We start from the raw sequence: 15079 nt of genomic DNA on the forward strand, positions 1-15079 counted from the left end.
GGGGTCCCGGGATTGAGTCCCGTGTCGGGCTCCCTGCATGGAGCCTGCTTCTCTCTCTGCCTGTGTCTCTGCTTCTCTCTCTCTCTCTCTCTCTCTCGTTTCTCATGAATAAATAAATAAAATCTTAAAATAAAAAAATAAAAAGAATGGTACCTCCGGTTGGAGCAGAGTTTGCTGCGGTGTTGAGTAGCAGCTCGACAGGCCTGGGCCAGGGCACCCCAGGGCCCTGATCTCTCTCTTCTACCAACTGATCCTATGTCCCAGAGGCCTGCCCCACGGAGACCCATGAGCTTAAACTGGGTGGTCTCTGGTACCATTCTGGATTATTCTCCTCCCTCCCTTCCTTCCCTCCAGGTACATGAAGTATCTCTATGCCTATGAGTGTGAGAAGAAAGCCTTGAGCTCCCCAGCCGAGCTCCAGGCAGCCATCGACGGCAACCGGAGGGAGGGCCGGCGGCCCAGCTACAGCTCCTCCCTCCTTGGCTACTCACCTGCTGCTGCCGCTGCTGCCACTGCCGGGGCGCCTGCCCTCCTCTCCCCACCCAAGATCCGCTTCCCCATCCTCGGGCTGGGTTCCAGCAGTGGCGCCAATGCCAGCAGCCCTCGGATATCCCCAGCAAGCACTCTCAGGAAAGGTCTGCAGGGCCCAGCAGGGAGGAGGGTGGGCAGGGAAGGTCACGGTGGGGCCAGTGTCAGGTGGGACGCTTGGTCCAGTTCTGGTGCCTTTGCCAGGTGATGGAGTCCCAGTGACGACGGTGCCTGTGCCAAATCGCCTGGCTGTGCCCGTGACCTTGGCAGGCCAGCAGGCCGGTACCCGGACGGCCACGCTGGAGCAGCTGCGGGAGCGGCTGGAGGCGGGGGAGCCCCCTGAGAAGAAGGCGTCCAGGCTGTCCGAGGAGGAGCAGCGCCTGGTACAGCAGGCCTTCCAGCGCAGCCTGTTCAGCATGGCGCGGCAGCTGCCCATGAAGATCAGGATCAACGGCAGGGGTGAGTGCCAGGCCAGAGCAGCGCCTCCCCTCCTGCTGGGTGTCGACCTGGGCTCCACTCAAGGGCCTGGTCACGTCCCAGGACTGGGGTGGGGGCCCTGCAGGTCCCCAGGACCGTCGCAAGGTCAGGTAGTCACATGGGGCTTCTGTGCCCACTGGGATCTCAGCTCACCAAAAATTGCCCCAGGCAGTGCCCTGTTCTCTAGCAGAAGGGAGGAGTCCTTCGAGGAGGAGGAGCCAGAGGCCCTGGGGGCGGCTGCTGTGCTTCTCTTCCTCACCAGCCTTTTGATCTGTCTAAATGAAAGGGCTCACCTCCCCCCGCCCCCAGCGCCTCCCCGGATGTAGATCTGGGCTCTGGGCGGAAGGCAGCACCTCCATTCCCAAGCTTCCGAGGAGGCCAGTGCCTCAGGCCAGGCCGCTTGTGACCCTCAGGAACCCAGGGAAAGAGGAAATACAAGTTTGGCAGCATCGCCGCCATCTTCCCTCCTCGTTTCTCAGGTGCCCTCCCTCCTCGGCTCCCTCCTCGGCTCCTGAATCCGGCTCCTGAATCCCACACTCCGTGCCCCTTGTTCCTCCTTTCTCCCGTCCTCCCCCTACATTTTCTTTGCCGTTCTTACCCTTGACTCTACCTCAGAACAAACTTAAGCATGTGATGGAAAGAAGTCAGGTGTGAAGGGAGCTGTGCATATTCGCGGGCCGCACCCCCTGCGCCCTGTCCCCAGGTGAGGAGCAGAAGGACGCTGGCAGCACAGCTCTGCTCTCTTACCCTCTCGGGGCCGGTGCCCTTGGCCCAGCGCAAGCCAGACACTAATAGAAAAGCAGCTCCTCTGGAAGGATTCCTGGCTGCATGACGAAAGGGCAGAGTCGGGGTGAGCCAGGCAGAGGGCCTGGGTGCCAGCGCACGCAGCTCTCTGCAAATCCAAGGTCACCAGGGTGAAACGGGTGCCAGGTGCCGGGCCACACGCTGGGCAGGCCGACCCTCTCCCTGAGGTCCTAGCCCGGTTGGGGTGGGGGGAGGAAAGGCAGGTCCTCAGGCAGTGCTGCGTCCCTCGGATCTCCGGTTCCCCAGCCTGATGGGTAGTGGGTGCTGAATCAGGGTTTGCTGGATCGTGTGACAAGGGTCGGTGTGTAGCCAGGAGCTGGCTCGGTCCTTGCCGCCTGTGATCCCTTTCCTTGGACAACAGAGGACACGGGGGCAGAAGTGGCTCAGAGGAGAACATAGCAAGCGAGAGAACATTGGCAAGCCCGGGTTCTTGTGCCAGACCTTACGCATATGGCTGCTGTCTAGCAGTGGGAGGCCTCGGGCAGCTGTGGCCTGTCTGGGGAAGTGGGAGGGCCTCGGAGAGGACACTGGTGCCGGGAGACCTGACCAGGCCCACTGTCTCCCTCGTCCCAGCAGAAGACCGATCAGAGGCCTCAGCTGCAGCACTGAACCTGGCCGCAGGCAGCATCGGGAGCATCAACATGTCCGTGGACATTGATGGCACCACCTACGCAGGTGAGGCTCTTGGCACTCTCAGGGAGTCCCACGGCCCCGGCTGGCCCCCTCCCTTACATGTAGTCTCGAGGTTCCAAGGGCTAGGTGGTGTTTCCAGCCTAGGGGAAGCAGAGGGTTGCTAATCAGATGACAGACCCCCCGGCTCTGACAGAGCGACAGGAGCCCTTCGTCCGACCCCCTGGGACCATGGCTGGCTCGTTAATGCGGCCGCCCTTTAGCGGGAAGCCCCGTAATCGGCTCCGTGCCCTCGCCCTAGACATCGTGGCATAAGCCGCCTCCACCGTGGCCGGCACAGGTCTCCTCGGACCGGCTCAGCCCCGCCCCCCTGAACACCCCCTGTCGCTCCCTGTCTTTAAAATGGACCGAGGACTGACCGCAGGCGGCGGAGTCTGAGTGCGGCACAAGCAGCCCGTGCGCGCGGCTCTCCCCAGCCCTCCACAGTCGTCTCTCGGGTCTAGCGGGATGGGGCTTTGTCGCCTGTGGTTTAGCATCTCTACCAGGTCTCCCCAGGTGCCGGAAGCCAGTCCCTTCCAGCTCCCGTTTCTCTGATGTAGGTGGGAGTTTGGGAACGAGCCCAGCACAGCCTGATGAGGGGCACCGGGGAGCCTGGGCGTGCTGGCCTCCTGTCACCTGGACGGCCCGGGAGGTGCCGGGTGGAGGAGCTTTAAAGCTGCACCTCCCATCAAACCTTGGGGGAGCCGTGCTCTGTCCCTTTGGACGCTCCCGTTCTGGGGGGTAGGAGCCGGGCCCTCGGGGCACCACGCTGCAGGCCTCGCGCTCAAGCTCTGCTGGGCCACTGGCCGTGGGCATCAGGTTGCAGCCAGGGAAGGGGCGATGTGATGCCAAGTCACCACACAGCCGGTGCTTCAGAGGCCATGTTCGGAGGTCTCTGCCTGACACCGGGGGCCCTCGAGGAGACCAGGCGAGCCAGCGGCAAGGCGCAGGTGCCCTTTGCCATGTGGTGCTGTTCGATGGCCTAGGCAGCGTGGGGGCCGTGAGTAGGTCCACGGAGAATACGGGGAAGGAAGGGATCAGCACCTGGATCCGCTGTCCTCTCCCCTCTCTCAGGAGAAAGGAGAGGATAATGCCTCCTCTCAGAATGGGGAGCAGTCAGAAGAGAGGTGAAGGCTCCCCGGACCTCACCCACCTCAACCCCTGTCCCACCTGCGCCCTTTGTCAGTGGGTGTGCAAGCTGCATAGGTCAGGAACCAGGAGCCTGTTCCCCAGGGCCCCCAGGGCCTCCAGACCCCCTAAGGGCCCCCAGAACCTTCAGAGCCCCCAGAACCCCCAGAGCCTCCAGGTTCCCCAGAGCCCCCAGAACCTTCAGAGCCCACAGGTCCCCCAGGGCCGAGCGGTCCCCACTGCTCTGCTCTCTCCCCCTCCTGCCGCCTGCACCTCCCACCCTGCTGCTGCCCTGGCTTGGGCCTCTCCCCCTCTGTTGGAGTAGTGGCCTTGCGGTCCTCCAGCTCCACAGAGGGCAATTAAAACACGGATCTCGTCATGTCCCTCCCCCTCTTAGCAACTCCTGGGGCGTCACCACGGTGCAGGGCCAGCCTTCCTCCCGGGAGGCACACAGGCCTCCCTTCCTCCTCCTCCCTTCTCTGCAGCCTCACCTCCGCACACCCTGCCTTTGTCACCGTCCTCCCACTCAGGAGCCCACACGGCCAGACCGCCTCCAGCACGTTGCCACCTCCCCTCCGAGGCCCCGTCCTGGCACGTCTCCAGCTTGCCCCTGCCCTCTGACACCCCTCCTGTTCCCATCCACCCCCCCAGCCCTGGGGAGGGGAGCAGCGTCCGCAGGGCCCTGGTTCTCTCCTCAGGAGCGCCGTGTGCCTCCCTGCCCCTGGAGGCCCCCTGAGGGCAAGGTGTGCGGGCTCCGGCAGGGGCACACAGGGGACAGGGCGCCCGCCTGGCTCAGCCACTCACTCCCGCTCCCCCTGCCCAGGTGTGCTGTTCGCCCAGAAGCCCGTGGTCCACCTCCTCGCGGGGCCTGCCCCCCCAAGCATGGGCGGCAGTGCCAGCGGCAGCAGCAGCTCTCACTGCTCCCCGAGCCCTACCTCGTCCCGGGGCACCCCCAGCGCCGAGCCGTCCACCAGCTGGTCCCTCTGACGGCCAGGACCTGGCTCCCCACCCCGCGCTCTCCTGCCGAGAGGGAAGGAGGCTGATGCACAGTTTACCTCATCTCACGGAGCCCATGTCAAACACCATTTGGCCAGATGTTGAGAGTTTGGACATGTCCGTCTGTCCAGGCTCCATTCAGGTCCTGCTGTACTCTGGGGACAGGGAGAGGCTGCAGGGGCAGGACAGGGCAGCGTTGTCCAATCAGGGATTGTCCTGGAGAACCGGGCGGGGTCCGCGGGCTCCCGGCTTCCTCCCGGGTCCGCAGGCCACCTCCCGTCCCGGGCACAGTGTATCGACAATCGGTAAGCCGGCATGGGCTGGAGGCCCTCCAGAGCCTTTCCCCTTTAATTTATTGCCCTTTCCCTGCCTCCTGCCGTGACCCCAGGGTCCCTGGCTTCATTCCCTGCTCAGACCTCCAGACTAATTCCGCGTGGGCTGCTCGGCGCCAAGACCATGCTTTCGTGGCCCTTCTCTGCTGAGCACGGGATGGGGCCCTCCTAACCCACCTTGCCCACCGGGTGTGGTTCCAGAGGTGTGGGTCCCTCAAAGCCAAGTCTTGAAGCAGCCCTCAGGGCCCCACACCCCCCCTTTAGAGTCCCAGGAAGGGGCACATGAGGGCAGTCCTCAGGTCCAGGCTGACTGAGCACCTGCTGAGGGAGAGGCAGAGCCAAGGGGGCTGCCCAGGCAGGCCCTGGCACCCGCTCCACACTGACCCTTCTCTCCCAGACCTCACGCCCTCACTCGCCCTTACTGGCCGGCTCTCCCAGAACAGCCCACTTGTCCCTTGGGCCCTCCCGTCTCATGGGGCCACCTCGGCCCCAGCGTCCCCAGACCTGCTGACGTCAGGTTCATTGAAATACCTCAGATTTGTAATTGCTGATGTTTTGATTCTTCAGGAAGTATTTGCATCTCTGAAATCTTTTTTTATATGTGTTTTGCTGACTTTTTTGTTTTTAATTTTTATTGTTATTGTAGCACCAAAGAAATGAAAGCAGATCACCCCCAGAGCCGAGCAAACATTTGGTACCCCAGCCCCTCCGGCCCTTCGCTAGGACCCCAGTGAGGAGGCGGGGAGGCAGGCAGGAGGGATGACTCAGGGATCAGAGTGGCGGGGGAGACAGTGGATCGAGAGGCCCGTGTTGGCAAAGGTTGGGTCCTGAGGCCACGCAGTCCCGGGGATGGCCCCGACCCATTTCCTGCCGAAGCAGGGCTTGTCCCACACCCTTGCCGGCCCTCCAGGGTGGGGACAGAACGGTGGTCCTGGACTCAGCATTCCCAGCTCAGGGTAGGGGCAGGCCAGGGAGGCCCCGGGCCTTGTAGCGGCGGGGCTGCCCCAGGGAATCGGGGATGCCGGGACCTCTGTTCTCTGGGCCCCGGGCTGGAGCAGGCTGCTCCCGTGTCGGGAAGATGGGGTAATTGTCCCACAAGGCTCACCTCATTGGGCACGGCCTGCAGAGTTCCTAGAGCGCCAGCACTGTGACATCACCAGGCTCTGGCGGGGACAGGCCACGCGGGCAGGAGCCCTCGCACGGCCGGCCCTCGGCCCCGTCTGCGCAAGGAAAGGCAGCTCAAAAGCTTGAGCACAAAACAGCTACCTCAGCCCGGTAAGCTGCAGCTCCCCCCGGCCTTCCGCACACTCGCTGTCACACTCACACAGCCCCGTCCCCCGGGGCCTCACCCTCTTCCGCCCTCGGGAGCCTCCCCACCTTGCCCACCGGGTAAGCGCAGGCGGCGGGCAGAGAAGGGCGTCTGGGGTCTGGTGCCAGGGACGAGCCCAGTTGGCTGGCGCTGGGCCCACTTGAAAGTGTCGGAACACTTGGCCAGTGTGTCTTTCTCAGGGGTTCGGTCACGAAGGATGGACTCTTCCCAGCCGGAGGACACGGGCACGCACTGCGGCTTTCTGGTCATTGGATCCCCCTTCCCTAGGCAGCTGCCCGGCCTTGCCCTCTCGGCAAACCCTCTCTGCCCTCAAGGACAAAAGCAGGGTCTCGGCGTGAAAGCCCAAGAGCAGGGATGCCCGCAGGTGCTCCAGGGGCCGGGCCTGGGCCAGAGCAGCTTTCCCGGACGGTTCAGTCCCAAAGGCCCCAGGGCAGGCCGCGGGCCGGGCCGCTCTGCCCCCGCCCCGTCCACGCAGGCTCCGACCAGGAAGATGTGCTAGCACACGGTAGCCGAGGCGGTGATAAATACCTCAGACGTCCTCTTGCAGCAAGTGTCTGTATATGTTGTGGTTATTTTCTATCTTACATGTTCTCGAATGTTTATATTTCAATAAACCTCTACCTCTTCACACAAGCGGGTCTCTCGGGTGTTTTCTGTGACTCTCCCAGGGGGCGGGGAGGGCCCGGAGGGTGAAAAGGGTCTGCCTCTCTGAATCCCCAGGCCTTCGAACCTGCTGTCCTTTACTGCTCGTGCACCCCCGAGTGCTCACTCTCCTCTTGTTTGGGGCTTAGCGGGGCGCCCCGGCTATTGCCTGGCCAGCGGGACGGACTCCAGTGGTGCCACGTCAGTGCTCCGCAGGTGCAGGGCGGGGGCGGGGGGGCACCTAAGCCTTCTCCGAGCTCCTGCTGGGCGTGGACCCCGGGCTACGGAGCCCTGGCTTGTCTGGGAGGCGCGCACACTCATCCAATCAAAAACCGATTCTTTAGAGTGCAGCGTGACTCCCCCTGGCAGGTAGATGCTGGAGCAGCCCCCCGAGGAATCTCCGGAAAGCTCCCCGGAGGTGGCGAGATTTAGGCTGGAAGAGGGAGATGGTCAGCTGGAGACCTGAGGAACAGCACTCGCAGCAGGGCAGTGACACATCTGGAAACTCGGTGGCATCAAAGGACCTGCCCTTGGGGAACTGTGGCCAGGGCCTAGAGTTGATGGGGTGGAGGGGTGGAGAATCGGAAAGTGTGGCCGGGGCCAGGATGGATCCCAGACGAGGGGGTCTGGGTGCCATCCTCTGAGCATCAGGGCACTGCCAACACCTTTCAACCAGGAGGCTCAGAAAGAGACTTTTCTGGAAGGGTCTTCTGGGGCCGGGAGACATTCTGGGCACAGACTCCAGGGTGCTCAGACTATCTTTCTGACACGCACATCCTAGGGCTCCAACCCGGTTCTGGTGCAACCAAAAGAAATGGGCCGTGGGGGGAGCACGGGGGACCTGTAATTGCCCGTCTCCATGACGACATACACCTCACGCAGCCCCCAGCCCCCTGAGGCGGGCAAATGGGGACCTCTGCCACTTGGAAGTGCTGGCAAATGAGAGACACTGGGACAGTCTTGAGCCTCTCTCACTGATTTCTAAACACCTTTTGAAAGAAATAGCCAATACTTTGTGCTTTTTTTTTTTTTTTTTTTTTAAGATTTTATTTATTTGACAGGACCCCTGGGTGGCTCAGCAGTTGAGCATCTGCCTTCGGCTCAGGGCGTGATCCTGGAGTCCCGGGATCGAGCCCCACGTCGGGCTCCCTGCATGGAGCCTGCTTCTCCCTCTGCCTGTGTCCCTGCCTCTCTCTCTGTGTCTCATGGATAAATAAATAACATTTTTTTAAAGAAGTATTTGAGAGACGGAGTGAGTGAGCAAGAGAGAGCAGAAGCAGGGAGAGTGGCGGAGGGAGAGGGTGAAGCCGACTCCCCACTGAGCAGAGAGCCCGATGCAAGTGTGACCTGGGATCACACTTCACCAGCTGAGCCACTCAGGCGCCCTTTTAGTGCTGCTTACGGCGTAATCTACGCCCGGCGTGGGCCTCCAGGGCACAACTCCGACATCCAGAGTTGCCTGCCCGCCGAGCAAGCCAGCCGGGCACTCCTAAGACTTGAACAACCGCTAACCCATAGTTGGTCTCACACCTCCCAGCTTCCTGTGACACAGCAGGAGGCTGCCACATGGAGCAGCGGTGGGCCTTGTCTACAGGGCATGGAGAGGAGGGCCGAGGCCGGAGACCTGCAGGGTGGGGACAGTGCACGGGGACTGCAGGAGGCGACGCTGAGGGAGACCGTGGCAGATGAGTCGGGCTCCCGACGGACCCGGAGAATCTAGGAAGAACAAGGCAATTCACAGAAGACGGACTTAGACACCTTGAGCAAGGAAGAATTTCTCAATCTAGATCCTCCGGAAGAGCTCACCAAAAGACACCCGCCGTCAAATGGCAAATAGGGGGCGCGCCTGGGGGCTCAGTCAGTTGAGCATTGCCTTTGGCTCAGGCCATGGTCTCAGGGTCCTGGGATCGAACCCCAAGTCAGACTCCCTGCTCATCCGCAATCTCTCTCTCTCTCTCTCAAATAGATAAAATCTTTAAAAATAAAATGAAGGGACGCCTAGGTGGCCGTCATTGGACGCCTGCCTTCGGCTCAGGTCATGATCCTGGAGTCCTGGGATCGAGTCCCGCATCGGGCTCCCTGCTCCACGGCGAGCCTGCTACTCCCTCTCCCTCTGCGGCTCCTCCTACTCATGCTCTCGCTCCCTCAAGTAAATAAATAAAATCTTTTAAAATAAAATAAATAAAAACAAAAATGACAACATGGGAGAAGATGCAACACAAAACCAGCAGTAGCCAGAAGTGCGTGTGTGTGTTAATGCTCATTAAAAGCAAAAAGGAGGGTTGAGGAAAGGGGGCAAAGTCCTGAGCAGGTGTTTTGTAGAAGAGGAAGGACGAACGGCTGGACCTCACCGCGGGCGGGGAAATGCACGGAAAGCGGGTCGGCGCCTTCAGGTTGTCACCAGGTCCCGGCGGGGACGGGGAGCCACGGGAGCCCTCGCCGGCCGCTGGGGGGTACCTGCGCCCAGCAGCCGGCAGCCGAGGCCCGCATCCGGGAGCTGCCCGCGGCCCCGGGGCTCCACGGCGGATTTCTGAACGCGCTGTGCGCTGCTTAGGCTCTTCGCGTGAATGAAGTCCTCGGACCCGGTACATGTTTATGACACAGGACTATTGTCCCCATTTTAAAGATGAGGAAACTGAGGCCTGAGGCCTACGCTGCCCCGCCGCAGGGGCCCTCACCAGGGGCTCCTCCCAGAGCCACCCCCCCGCCCCGTGCCCTGCCCAGGGCTCCTCCACGAGGCGGCGACTCAGGTCACATCGCAGGGGCAGGGGCTGAAGGGCGTCACACGTGCCGCGGACCGCAGGGCGGGGAAAGGGCTCCGGGGGCAGCGGGGGGGGGGGGGGGGGGGGGCGACCCAGGCCCTCGCAGGGCCCCGCCCCGCCCCCAGCCGCCGTCCCGCCCTCTCATTGGCCGGCGCTGGCCCCGTGCCCTCCACGCAGCCAATTGGGGCGAGGGGGCGGGGCGGCCGGGCGCCGCGCGGGAAGCCCGAAGCCGGCGGGGCTCCCGGGGGGCCCAGGGACGGCGGGGAAGGCCGAGGGGGCGGCGGGGGCGGCGGGAGGAGGGGCCCCGGGCAGCGACTTACCTGCGTGGGGTGCAGGGGCACGCGGGCGGGGGCGGCCTCCGCGGAAGGTTCTCGGCGCCTGAGGCCAGCGAGCAACGGGGGGACCCGACAGGTCGGGTCTGCGTGTCCTCCCGGGGACCTCCCGGGTGACCCGAACCGCCCCATCCGGTTGCACCGCCCGGGAATCGTCGGCTGCGCCTGCGGTCACCGAAATGCAGCCTTTTGCACCATGAGAAACAGGGCAGTTGACGGCCACCAGGTTCGCTCTGAGTCCAGTCTCAGCCCTGGGGAGACTTCAGCCGCAGCCCAGGTGGGCTCGACCCCCCGGAACTCGGCCCCCCGCAGCCCCCCCCCCCGCAGAGCCCCGCGCCGGGCGGAGAACCCTCCGCAGGAGACTCGGGGGGAGCAGCGTGAGCCGCGTTCTGTCCTCTGCAAAACTCTGCCTCGGTGAAGTCCTCGCCGGCGGGGCGGGGGTTCCAGCTCTAGAGGCGTCGGGCCCAGCTGCAGAGCCCTGTGGGGCAGGAAGCACAGCGGGCTGGGGGGGTCGGAAAGGGGGAGCTGGCCAGGTGGCCTCCTGCGGGTCACCGCCAAGCCGGCCTTGCCCGTGGCCGCGGAGATGGCCAATCTGTCCAGCTCAGAAACCGCGAGAAGCCCCCTTTCCGGGACAGGTTGGGGGGCCCCGGGGCTTAGCTGCCGGCTTGCTGTGTGGCTGCGGGCGCGTTACTGTCCTCTGGGCAGCCTCCCGGTCTGTGGAGCGGGGCCTCGAGTGACCCGGGCCGGAAGTGAATCAGAACTCCCTCTGAAGCCTGAAGCCCGGTGCCCGGCGCTCAAGTCCAGCGGAATGTCCGTGGCCACCGTTCGGCTGGCCCCAGAGCAGCGGGTGGACCGACCGGCCCCAGCAGGACCCCGGCACCCCAGCCGCTCCCGGCCCAGCTCCGTTCCGAGCCAGCGGGGCCCGCCGGGAAAGGGCAGGTGACCTCCTCCGCCGAAAGGCAGGAAGCTGGTGCCACCTTGGCACCTCGGGCCCTGTGGCGGGCAGGGGACCGGGAGGCCTCCACTGCACCGCCCGGCGTGGGGGCTCAGAGCTTCGGGGCTCCCCCTCCCCAGGGAGCCCTGGCTGCGTCTTGGTTTCTGGCCGTCCCGGTCCGCAGTCACTGTCCCGGTCAGTCTGTGGCAGAAGGAGGCTGTGACCCGCGCCCCGCCTGGGGCAGTGCCCGCCACCAGCTGTCCGAATGGCAGGCCGGCGGGGGTGACCCGGCTCTCCCCAGGGAAGGGCCCTCGGGCGCCCGCCCGCCCGCCCTCAGCTTGCGCAGAGGCAGGGGTTGCTCCGTTCCCCAGAGGGTCCCCGGCTGTACCCTGCGGGGCGCCAGGAGCCTGGTGCTCGGGCCACATGGGCTCTGCCCCCTGGGGACACTGTCTCAGCCTGAGGGTCGGAACCCCTGAGTCCCCCAGGTCCCACCGGCAGGCGACCTCACCCCTTAGGGGTCCCCAGATTGCAGCCGAGGCGAAGGCTAGGGGTCCTGTCGCCCCGGGTGGTGGCCCGGCCACCTTATCGGTCCCTGGCAGCTCCCGGTGACAGCATCTGGCTTCCTGACTCTGTCACTTGCCCACAACGCTGTGGCGGAGCTCTGGAGCCTCCGTGGATTTCCGACCTTAGCACGGGTGCCCCCCGGCCCCAGGCCTGGGAACTGGGAACCAGGTGCACGTCTCATGTGAGCCCCTCTGAGGTAGGTCAGCCGGTACCCCGCTTCACCGCTGGGAGCCCGAGCTGCCCGGGGGCACCAGCCTCCTTGGCTCTGCAGGCCTCTCCCACCCAAAGCCACCTGGCCACGCCCTTCCTGCTCCGTCCCCAGTCCCCCAGAGGCCAAGGCAGGCGGGGGAGTACCCCAGGGTGCAGCCTGGCAGTGTGTCTCCCCGCCCAGCGTGTCCTCCAGGGCCCTCTCCTGTCTACCCCAAAGCCTCAGGGGAAGGGGAAGAGCTCGGGGCGCCTCTGTGACAGAGGGGGCTTCTCCCGTGGAGCCCCTCACTCCTCGGTCCCCACTTTCCCACCCCAGCTTCTTGGCAAGGCTCCCCGTCACCTGGGGTGCAGGCCCGGGGCAGTGAGCGCTATCCAGGGCCTGGGCCTCCCAGGAGCAAGGACAGAGTCTGGGGAAGGGCAGGCTGGGGCACAGGGGCTGGCACAGGGGACCGCGTGGCCCCTGGACACGCAGGCCCGGCAGAGGCGCTGAACGCCGGGTTCTGGGCACCCTCCGGGCCCAGCTGCTCCTGCAGAGAAGTGTGCGCGTGGGAGGCGGGGAGGGGGTCACTGGCTCCTAACCTCATCTGGCTCTTCAGGCTGTCACCCACCCGGTCCCCGCAGCCCATTCTCATGGGGGGCCCGCCTGGGACTGCCTTGACCAAACGTGGGGCTGGTGGCTGGGAGACGCTGGGAGAGGCCGCGAGGACAGCACCCGCGGAGCGAGCGGGAGGCCTGTCGGCTCCTCTCCACGCGTGCGGGACCACAGAGGCCGCTGAATCCTAAAACAGAATGGAGGTACCCCTCAGGCTCCCCGTCCGCTACACTGCTCTCGGGAGCAGGCCAGGGCTCCGAGCCCTCATCTCCAGACCCCCCACCGTCCCCCACCGTGTGCCAGGCCCGGCCTGCAAAGCCTTCGTCCTGATGCACTTGCTTTGCACTGATGGGTGAGCCCAGCCCGTGTGCCCGGGCCCCTCTACACCAGGGCAAAGGGGAGGCTGCCTGGGGCTCCAGCCTGGGATGGGTCAGTGGATCATCCCGATGGTCCCAACTCCCCACTTCCAACAGCCAGGCACCCCACCCAACCCCTGCCTCACCTCCCCAGTGGCCTTGGTCTTAGCTCTCCGGTCCCTGGTCACCAGGGCCCAGTGTGTTCTTAGAGGGTCCGGTCCACACCGCCAAGGCGGATCCGAGCCTCATCCTCTGCCTGGGAGGCCCCACCTCGAGCTCTGCCCCCACCCGGACCTGAGGGAGCACAGCCAGGACTCCGGGCACTTTTACTCCCCGTAGGGCCGTCCCCCGCTGCCCGAGGCGCCCAGGAGACCCCGCGGTGCTAGTCCCTCGGGACTGTGGCCGGAGCTGAGGGGAGCGGGCTTGTCTGGCCCCAGGCCTCCGCAGGGGGGGAGTGTGGCAGGGAGCTCATCCCTGCGCAGACTCAGGGGCGGGGGAGCTTTGCCACGGCCTGCGCCTGTGGGACGGGGCCAGGGCTGGGACTCAGGGACACCCGCCTCCCGTCCGGCTTCTCGTTCTCATTCGGGGCTGTGGGCAGGCCCGGGCCACGCTGACCTGGGGGTTCCTGACCCAATCTCAGCGCCAGCCGTGCCCTGCTCCCCGGCATCCAGCTCAGCCCCGAGTGCAAGGCGCTCGTCCACTTGGACACGTGGGCTGCCCACGCCCCACGGCGGCACCTGAGCCCTGAAGCCCCACGGAGGGGCAGGCAGGGCGTGCGGGGCTCACCACACAGACCGAGAGCCTGGGCCGTCGAGGAAAAGTGGCTGCTGACTGCGGCAGAGCCCGGGCACCCCACTCTTGCACCAGGCCCCTGATTTCAGGTCTGGGAAAGACTCGGGTCACCAGGAAGGGCTCCTTGAGGGCCCTGATCCCAGGTGGGCTCCGTACCGCCCCCCAGGCAGCCTCCAGCCCCCGCCCCGCCTCTGGATCCCGGCAGCCATCCAGGGGTTTTCCTTCCCCAAAGCCCGTGTCTCGCTCTGTCGCTGGCCACGGAGGGGGTCCCCACACCGTCCTCTCACACCCGTAAGTACAGGTTCCTGGGTCTGTGCGGAGCCTGGCCTGTGGAGCCCGATCTCCAGCTGCACCAGCCCGGGGCTCCGGAACACGCCCCATGCGGAGGACTCCCCCACCAGCTCTCCCCCACCGGCTCCCCCCCCGCACCCGCGCCAGGCATTGTCAGTGGCAACTTCTACCCACTCAGTGGGTGTGTGGCCCCAAACCACGAGCTCTGGGGACGAGGGGTGGTCTGATCTGACCTTGGTCCTCCGGCGCACAGCAGGGGGCCCGACGGGCGGTCGTGTTGGGTGCAGGCAAGGAAGGGTGGGCGGGCGCCGGGGCACAGGAGTTAGAAGCAGAATGAGGGGGTGTAGCATCAAGCTAGGGGGCGTCCTAAGAGCTGGAGGCGCCTAACTGGCTTGCAGTGGGAGAGACTGGGCAGCGGGGAAGAGCGGGTGGAGGGGCGTGCAGGGAGGGAGGCCGGGGAGGCCGGGGCTCCTGCACCTGCGGCCGCTCTGCAGCTCTCCTGCAGGAGTCGGGGCAACCGCCACCTGGCGCCCCGAGCCTTCTTGTGCTCAGCCCCCCAGCTGCCCGTGAGGGGGCGCGGTACCTCCGAGGCCTGGGGTGTGCTAGTAGAAATGGAGCTGTCCGGGCACTGCGGGGGCCCCAGGTCACCCCAACCCACTTCCGGTGGCTTCTTTCCAAGTGGCACAGATGTGCTCGCTAGGTCTCACCGGCTGGGGAGGGGACTAGGGTGGAGATGCCTCCTCTGCGGTCCCCTACACACACGGGAGCCTCGGTCCCAGGCACTTCCACCGCTGAGCACCCCGACTTGAGCCCCGCAGCTAGGGTCCTCTCCCCTCTGCCCCCAGCCTGGCCCTGGGCCGGCAGCAGGGCTTTGGCCACGTGTGGCAGAGGCAGGACTTGCTGAAGCTGAAAGATTTCCCACACGCTGCCCCGAAAGGGCCCAAACCGGGACAACCAGGGGGACTGATCCCTGGGGAAGGGAGCCTGGCTTCGGCCACGTGAGTCAGGGTTTGGGGCTCAGGGCTGTTCCAGCCGGAGGAGACGGGGCTGGCCCACCTCCTGCCCACAGGGCCACCTCGCCCAGCGTGAGAGCCGGGCCCCCAGTCCAGCGGGGACAATAGGAGGGTGGGACCGAGCAGCACCCCCACCCCCGCAGCCCCTGGGGCCTGCACAGGGCCCTCTGCCAGCACCGCCTCCGAGGCAGTCACTGCAGCGGCCACCGGCGCCTCCCCCCAGCCTCCCGCTCACCTGGGGGGACCCCCCACTCCACCCAGTCAACAGCTGCACCTCCACCAGGGCTGTGGCTCCGTGTGCCAGGCCTGCGCTCGGGCAGCCCGCCCCTA

The 15079-nt window shown here is 65.3% G+C and overlaps 1 protein-coding gene and 1 non-coding gene across 14 annotated transcripts in view; one reads left to right on the forward strand and one right to left on the reverse strand.

The window, feature by feature from the left end:
* ARID3B (AT-rich interaction domain 3B) overlaps window positions 1-6897 on the forward strand; it is a 54038-nt gene extending 47141 nt beyond the window's left edge. For 8 of the 13 annotated variants that reach the window (XM_038580979.1, XM_038580974.1, XM_038580980.1 and 5 more), the window contains 4 exons: window positions 355-635; window positions 733-987; window positions 2383-2484; window positions 6444-6897. In XM_038580979.1, coding sequence (XP_038436907.1) covers window positions 355-635; window positions 733-987; window positions 2383-2484; window positions 6444-6763 — 958 coding nt within the window. In that variant the 3' untranslated portion in view covers window positions 6764-6897. Of the gene's footprint in view, window positions 1-354; window positions 636-732; window positions 988-2382; window positions 2485-4429 lie in introns of all 13 variants that reach the window. The other 5 variants (XR_005381878.1, XR_005381877.1, XM_038580981.1 and 2 more) reach the window with 5 other exon arrangements.
* A 1270-nt stretch (window positions 6898-8167) lies between these two features.
* Window positions 8168-13849, reverse strand: LOC102154979. Its single transcript, XR_005381879.1, has 3 exons — window positions 12800-13849; window positions 9989-12484; window positions 8168-8622 (listed from the first exon to the last, which is right to left on the reverse strand). It is a non-coding gene; the product is annotated as a collagen alpha-1(I) chain-like (transcript).
* Between the last annotated feature and the right edge of the window lie 1230 nt (window positions 13850-15079).

Source organism: Canis lupus, chromosome 30 (genome assembly GCF_011100685.1).
Source record: "Canis lupus familiaris isolate Mischka breed German Shepherd chromosome 30, alternate assembly UU_Cfam_GSD_1.0, whole genome shotgun sequence".
Lineage (NCBI taxonomy): Eukaryota > Metazoa > Chordata > Mammalia > Carnivora > Canidae > Canis > Canis lupus.